Raw genomic sequence first — 8,364 nt, 5'->3', positions numbered from 1 at the left:
GAGATTCCTCCTGGGGTTTCTTCGCCAATTTCTACAAGGATTCCTCCAGAGATTCCTTCAGGAATTCCTTCAAGGATTTCTCCAGGAATTCCTCCAAAGATTCCGCTAGAAATTCCTCCAGGATTTTCTCAAGGGATTTTTTCAGAAATATGAAAATAATATAAACTTCCCAGAATTCCTGTGGAGATTCCTCTAGAAACTTATCCAGTAATTTTTTCATGAATTTCTCTAGAGGAATTTAATCATGGATTCGTCCAGCAATTCTCACAGGAATACGTTTAGCAATTCCTCCACGATTTTATCCAGGAATTCCTTCTGGAACTCCTTCAGGAATTCCTCTGGGAATTACCCCAGGAATATCTTCAAGAAATCCTCCCGAAATTTCTCTTGGAATTTCTCCTGAAATTCCATCAGGAATTGCTTCAAGAATTCTCCAAAGATTTCTCCACGAAATTCTCCAGAGATTTCTCTACGAATTTCTGCTGAGATTTTCTCATGGATTCCTCCAGAAAATCCTTCGAAGATTCCTCCTGAAAATCCTTTGAAAATTTCTCCAGGAATCCTCCAGAAGTTCCTCCAAGGATTCTTGCAGGAAATTCTCTAGGAATTTCTTCAGAATCTCTTCCAGGAATACCTTCAGGAATTTTTCAGGGGTTTCCCCAGGTATTCTTCCAGGGATTTCTCCATAAATTTCTCCAAGGATTCTCCCAGGGATTCCTTATGGTATTCCTTCGAGGATATATCCAGAAATTCCTCCAGGAATTGTCTAAAAATTCTATAGCTGAATCCGGCAGAAAATCATTCCAGATTTCCATCAGAATTTGGTACAGAACATTCTCAAATTGCACCAGTTACTCCTTTAAGATTCGTACCACAATTCTGTCAAGTAGTTTTGAAAAACAATTATTATTTCTTCAAAATTGACCGCAAATATTTCAGTATTTCTTATGGGAGCCCTTGAGAATGTAGTAAGTATTTTCCTGACAAATGAAACTTATTAATCCAATTCGGATTATTCTGAAAATCATCTTGGGATTCAACTTATTTTCCAAGATTTCTCAAAGGATTTGTTAAGAAATTCTTCTAGAATGGTTCCCAATAATTTCACCCCCGAAAAATGTATTTCAGGGATGGATTCAGATTATTTTCAGAAACTGAAAATGTCTGATTAAAACATAACAATTGATTTCAAAATACAAAACGGATTTGTCTCTAGTATTTGTTTTATTTGATACAAAATTTACCTGAGTTCCAGAAGGTCCCTAAGTATTCCAGGATTTTCCCTGTTAAATATAATTTCCTCAAGCTTACCGGTTTTCAGGTGTTTTCCAAGTAGTATACACCCTGATTTCATAAGGATTCTAGAACATCCAGAATCAATCTAGAAGCATCCCAGAATGATTGTGGGGGTAACCTAGATGAATTCTGAATGCCCCTCAGAGGAATCTTAAAGCATCCACGAAGGAATCTGGAAGCATCCCATAACGAATTTGAAAGGGCTAGAATATAAACGACTCATAAAAAAGTGATCATTTTCCATAACAAAATCAGAAATTGCCAATCAAGAAGTAGGAATGGGAGCAATTATTAACTACAAAATTTCCATAAACAAAACAAAAAGTGCATAAATAAATCAAAATTTCCCATGACTAATTGATTTTTGAGCAATAAAAAAATGTCGGAATTTCCACGAATAATTCAATAATTGCAATAAATAACTACATTTTTTCCACCAAAAAAGTTTAAATTTTCCATAAATAAATCCGATTTTTTCATAATTAATTTAAAAAATTCCCAATTAAAAAACATCAAAAAAGCAATTGAATGCAATTCTAGCTAAAAATACCCGTCAAGCCGTGCGGCAAAGCCGCATAGAGGATTGAGGAACTGAAGCGGCAGAAGGCCGCCGAAGTTTCCAAAATCCGACGCGCCGTAACTGCGTTGATTCGGTTCTAGGCAATGCACAGATCCAAGAATTTGTCCGGTATAATGCGAACAGAGATGCCATCCCTTTTAAAGTCCGACGAGCGTAAGCGAGTTCGGACAGCAAGCGATTATCTGTTAAATTGCACACATAGTTTCAGTCTTTCTATCATAGTTCTATGATGTAGTATGTTAGAAATTTGTTATTGAAAAAAAAATAGTTTTTATTGCAATTGCTAATTTATTTGTGGAAATTCTGACATTTTTTATTGCTCGAAAATCAATTATTTATGGATAAATTTGATTTATTTATGCACTTTTTGATTGGTTTATGGAACTTTTATAGTTTATTATTGCTTCCACCCCTATTTATTTATTGGCAATTCTGGAAGCATCCCAGGATTTGTTGAGCAACCAAGTATTCTGAAAGTAACCCAAAAGAATTCTGGAAGTATCCAAGAAGCAGGTATTCTGGAGTATTCTGGAAGCATTTCAGAAAGATTCTGGAAGCATCTTAGAACGAAACAGCAAACATTCTATAAGGAATCTTGAAGCATACCGAAAGAAATCTGAAAGCATCCCAGAAGAATTTGGAAAGCATCTCAGAAGGAATCTGGAAGAATCCCAGAAAAACTCAGGATGCATCCTTAAAAAAACTGGAAGCGTCCCAGAAAAATTCTAGAAGCAACCTAGAAGATATCTGAATGCAACTCAGAAGGATTCTGGAAGCATTCCAGAAGAAATCTGGAATAATTCCAGAAACCTCTAGAAACAGCATAGAAATAATCTGAAAGTATCCCCAAAGAACACGGGAGACATCTTTAAAAAAAAATGGAAGCATCGAAGAAGTGTTCTGGAAGTATCCTAGAAGGATTTTAGAAGCATCTTTGATGGATTCTGAAAGTATCCTAGAAGAAATTTGGAAGCATCTCAAAATAAATTTGAAAGCATCCCTGGAAGATTCTGTAAGTAACCTCGAAGAGTTCAGAAAGCAACTCAAAAGAAATCTGGAAGCATACCTGAAAGATTCTGCGAGCAAGCTCGAAAAATTCGGAAAGCAACCTCGAAGGAATCTGGAAGCATCCCAGAAGAATTCAGGAGACATCTCTGAAGGATTATGAAAGCATTCCTGATGGATTTTGCAAGCATACTCGAAGGATTCTGAAAACATTCCTTAAGGATACTGAAAGCATCAAAAAAGGATTCTGGAAGAATCCCAGAAAGATTGTGGAAGCGTCCCACAATAAATCTGGAAGCATCCCAGAATGAATGTGGGAGCAACCTAGAAGAACTCTGAAAGCAACTCAGAAGGATTCTTAGAAAAAATGTGGAAGCATCCTAGATGAAATCTGCAAGTATCCCATAAAAACTTGGGAAGCATCCCAAAGGAAAACTGGAAGCATCCCAGAAAGATTCTTGAAGCAACCTAGAAGAAATTAAAAGGAAACCAGAAGGATTCTAGAAGCATCCCAGGAGGAACCTAAAAGCATACCAGAAGCATGCTGGAAGCATCCCAAAAGTATTCTGGAAGCATTCTATAAGGAATCCGGAAGCATCTCAGAAGTGTTTTGGAAGTAACCCAGATGGATTCTTGACCCAATCTAGAAGAATTCTGGAGCATCCCTGAGGGATTCCGGAAGCATTCTGGATTGCCGTTTAGTGGCCACCAATATATTTTGGTCAACCTGAATGCTCTTGATAGTGAATTTTGTTACATTCTTTAAGCTGCAGCATAATTTAGATATTCGTAGTACAGGTATCCAGAGGAACTCGGAATTGTGAATGTAATGTAAATGTCTATAAGAGTAAGTCTTCTGTATATTCACTTATACGGATGTTCCAGGTTGTTCCGGATTGCTCCGGAACCACAATTGCACCATAATATGCAACTGATACCATCCGGAATGTGATTTACTTCTGATTTGCGGCTTCAAAATAAATATCTGGTGCGAAAGTATTCTTTGATGAGAATGGTTTTGCTTTCCGTAAGGAACTCGGGTTGATTCCGGCCCTCTAGCTGGCCAGGGTGAGGCCTCCGGTCAACGGGACCGCCACCAATCGATTCAGCACACTTTTTCCAAGCGAGAATGGGCTCAGTCATTGGCAGAACCCGTTACCCAGCTGAGAAATGAATTTAGTCGTGTTTTGGGTTCATTTTTTCCCACTGTGCACCGTTTTAAATTTGCGAACCAACCAACAAAAATTCAGTTCATTACGATAAATCCAGTACTCCACTCGACGTGGAGCAATGTTGTTTTCTAACAACTTTAGAACTTCACTGAACATTACATATGTCTAATAGACACATCTTAATAAGATGAAACACTAAAAAATCTGTACGGACTAGCTGCTGATTTCTTGGAGTGTTTTTAAAAATGCTACTGATGAAAATTATAGAATAAGTCTTGGAAGATTATTTACTAAATTTCTTAATTTAAAACTAATAAACATTCTTGCTAAATGTTGCAGTAAAGATCCTTCAGATTCTTGCATGAGATAATTTTGGATAAAATTTCTGATGGTATTGCGAAGCAAACTTCTTGAGCACTTTTTGTTTATGCAGCAATTTATAATCCAATTCTGAATTTTAAGTGTTATATTTTCATCACAGAGATGGAAATCCCCAGGTTGTTTCATATCTTTATACCGTGAGGTCGCCATTCACCGATCATTTAACGACATTTTCATAAAGTATATGACATAAAAAATCGACGTTTGCGAATATTGGACTTTAATTTACGTTAACAACTCAACAATTATGTTGTTATTATAGAAAAAATATAAAACGATTGTAAAATATGTTTACAACCAAAAAAATAAAAAAATTCAAATGTGTTATCTCTTGGCTCCTATTACCGCTCATGCATCCATTCACCGCTCACTGGATTATTTTTTCATGGGATCACAAAAACTATTCATTTATATATAAAACAAAATAACTCTTATTTACCAAAGTATTGATGATTCATGACGTTCAGTTCATCCTGTTTTGTCAAAATGGAATCTTTAACGGGTTTTATTTGTTGGATGTTTCTTCCGCTGTTTGCCCTGAACAGTTCCCATGTTGTCCTGCAGCGCAATGTGAGAAATATTTTTAGAGGACGTGATTTCAGGTACACCCATATAAAAACTTGGTGAAATGAAAGTTTTTTTAATGTGGCAGCATGTTACATTCACTTTTGTTACGATACTTTACTAACATTTGATCATTTTTGTATGATTGGCCCAAAATGAGCGGTGAATGGCGACCGCACGGTAGTCAGTAATTTACAATCGAGAAGGGAATATTTTAAACAGTTTTCATTTTTACTTGGAATTATTCGTAAGGCCTCGAATATACGGGATCAAATATGACAAGGAATGAACTAAAAAGTACCATCTCTGTGACACTTATGAAAAATCGATCGAGTCAAACCCTGTGTATTAGCAGCTTAACGGTTCTTTTTAGGAATGACTGACGGTCTATCTCATGGAATGCATAGATGATCATTTTCAATGACAGCTCTCCAAGCTCTCAGTCCTTAACTTTGGTGGAAGTGCTCATAAATCTAAGCTGAAAGCAGGCAGAAGAAAACTCTCCAGGAAAGGGGTAAAAATATAAGAAAATGGCACATTTTCTAAAAAAAATCCATCTTTATGACGTAAATGTTCGTTTTAACTGTCTAATCTACTGAAAATAAAGATAAAATTGTCTCTTATTCACTGAAGAGTTACCGGGGCCAAACTGCCTGGGTGGCCCCCATCTTGCTCCACCGCATATCCCACTACTATTCACCTAGCTTAAAAGATTTGCCAAAGTGGTGCACCATCCAAACTCTGTTCTATTGGCTAACAAGCTTCTGAATAACCGCTTCACCCTTCATGTTTTGTCCTCACGCCATTAACTGAAAACCAGCGAACTCTTATCGCCTCGTTATGAATCACCCCCTATATTTTCTTCCAGCCCAAAAAACCCTCGGAACCAATCTACGCCGAACCGACCAAGATCACCGTCCAGCGTGACAAATCACCGGCCCCGGAAAGTCACAGCGGAGGCGGCTCCGGCAGCAACGATGACACCGAAGACACCGTCGAGTTCCGGTCGAAGTTAGGCAGCATGGGCGACCCACCGGAGCACACCAAATCCACCATGATCCTCAACCGACGGAGCGATACGCTTCCGTCGGCGAAGGCTTCCTCCGGTGAGCAACCGCAACGGTTGAGTGACTCGCTGGCCGGGATGAATCAGAACGTGGACGAAAATGGTGAACCGCGGCCGATGCGAAAGTTCCACTCGAAGAGTTTCAGCCTGTCGGAGAACAAGCTTAGTCTGTCGGTTGCGGGCGGGGGCGGTGGAGGAGGTAGTTCCGGGGGTAATGTGTTCCAGCACAATCGGGATCTGTGGCAGAAGCGGGCGACGCAGAGTTCGTACCAGAACTTGACCACCTCGCGGATACTGAGCAGGAACCGGATTGCGCCGGATTTGGTGATGGATTTGCCGCCGGCCGCGATTGGGAAGGACGGTGTCAGCAGTGCTTCCAGGTAAGTGTCTTAATATATTACACTATAGTATCACCTTATTATACAAATGTTTAATTTTCACCCACAGAGAATCGCTGGACAGTGAACTGGAGGACATGACGTCGGCGGAACGATTCGCCGCCCAGAACCAGTGCACGTTGAAGAAGAACGAACGGTTTTTGACGGAACCGGTTGTGTACGAGAACACCACCGGCAAGAAGGAGGTCAAGCTGGACGTCAAGGGTACGGTGGACAAACCGAAGGCGGAGGTTAAACCTCAGGAGAGCAGTATTAAAACGCCGACATCGACGACGGACATTCCGAAGATCGTCGAAGAGAGTGGCGAGGTCAAGGAGGTAAGTATAGGTCCATCGGATGAGGTGCTTCACATTGAGGAGTCTTCCAGTACGGGTGGTGGTGGTGCTGGTGGCGAAACGCTTCAAGCTTCCACTCCGGTGGTGGGTAAAGAACTCGCCAAGAGTCCCATTCCGGCCAGAAATACCCAGAAGTTCGTGTCGCAGTTTGCGGACTTGCACCTAACCGGTGGTTGTCTGGTGAAGTCGTCAGAGTGCACTTCCGGGGCGGCAGCGACATCGTTGGCTCAGGAACAGCAGGCGAAGAATCTCAGTTCCTTCAAACCGCAGGTGAAGGTTAAGCCGCAGATTCTGAAGAAACCCCAGGTGCTTCCGCCGCATACGCCTGAGATGGGCCGGAGGGCACAAGAATAGGGACGGCTTATGGGGCTGGGGTCCCGGTCCAAAACACTCAATCTCTAAGTGATATACCAAATAATAGTTGCATGTGTTAGGAAGTATAGTAGAGTAGAACGTAGAAGAGGAAGAAGCCAGAGAGTGTGATGATTGCGGATGATTGCGTGCGCGCACGGGAATTGGGAAACACAGGGTCCGTCCCAGAGAATGGGGAGAGTTGGGGGAAGAATCGCTATTGGGCATTGAAATAAAATATTAAAACAGGGACGATAAGAAACCTAAAAGTCATGAACCCTTTTTAGAACGGCTTTTGGCTCGCATTTTAAGGCTTTCGATGGATGGTAACGCGTAGAAATGTAGCGAAGCATGGGGGAAAACACCAATATTTGCATAAACAATAAAAAAATTACTATAATAATATTTAAGACTGGATTGGTACAATATACAAATCGAAATGAAGTAAATTAGATGTGAAAAATAAAACGAAAAACACAAGTCAGAAATTATAGCACAGACGCAGTAGGCGGTGTGGGCTTATCCCCTCGAATCAAAGAAATCGAATTTCTAAGTCAGTAGAGGTACGATTTTTGTTCGTTTTTAAGTGTAAACAAGTATAGATTGTGGTTATTTCAAATAAGTTTTATTCAAAAACCCAGTACTCGAACATCACACGAGAGTTATTGAGAACCTACAATTTAGTAAAAGTATGAAACTTCAGGATCTGATCTTAGCATTAGTTGGAATAATTATACTTCCTTATCATTCGAATCCTTAGCCATAATGAACATCGAATTTCTAGGTTAGGTTATTTTTTTTCGGCAAGTTTTAGCATTTTATTATCGAACAAATATTTTATTCCAAAATAAATAATAAATAATCATAAAACTCTTTTTAGTTAAATTGATTTTAAACGTGGTTCATCCGCAGTACCCGCCAATATTTTTGAAACAGGTTTTTATTTCAATCCAATTTCGAAAGTAGGGGTAGACGGGGCATAATGAGCAGCTTAAGCATTTTGCCACCAAATCCAGTAAATTAAGTGCAACCAATGTGTAATTTTATCGTTCAATCCTCATTTGAACCTTAACTGACAAAAGCTAATCGTTGAAATTCCGAATAAAGTTATAAATGTTGTAGAATTTTATGTTTTTAAAAACGTATAAAATCGCGAGTTGCGTTTTGGGGGTGGGGCATAATGAGCACCCTGTGTGGGGCAGTATGATCAATATCA

General features: G+C 39.6%; 1 protein-coding gene across 1 annotated transcript; it reads left to right on the top strand.

Moving 5' to 3' along the window:
• The first annotated feature begins 4,609 nt into the window (after positions 1-4,609).
• LOC115256989 (uncharacterized) lies at positions 4,610-8,107 on the top strand. Its single transcript, XM_062855714.1, has 2 exons — positions 4,610-6,444; positions 6,512-8,107. Exons 1-2 carry the CDS (start codon positions 6,020-6,022, stop codon positions 7,149-7,151), a joined length of 1,065 nt encoding a protein of 354 aa, XP_062711698.1. The 5' UTR covers positions 4,610-6,019; the 3' UTR covers positions 7,152-8,107.
• Positions 8,108-8,364: the final 257 nt, after the last annotated feature.

Source organism: Aedes albopictus, chromosome 3 (genome assembly GCF_035046485.1).
Source record: "Aedes albopictus strain Foshan chromosome 3, AalbF5, whole genome shotgun sequence".
In the NCBI taxonomy this organism is placed as follows: Eukaryota; Metazoa; Arthropoda; class Insecta; order Diptera; family Culicidae; genus Aedes; species Aedes albopictus.
Note: the sequence above shows the minus strand (reverse complement) of the source record. Positions and strands in the feature narration are given on the sequence as shown.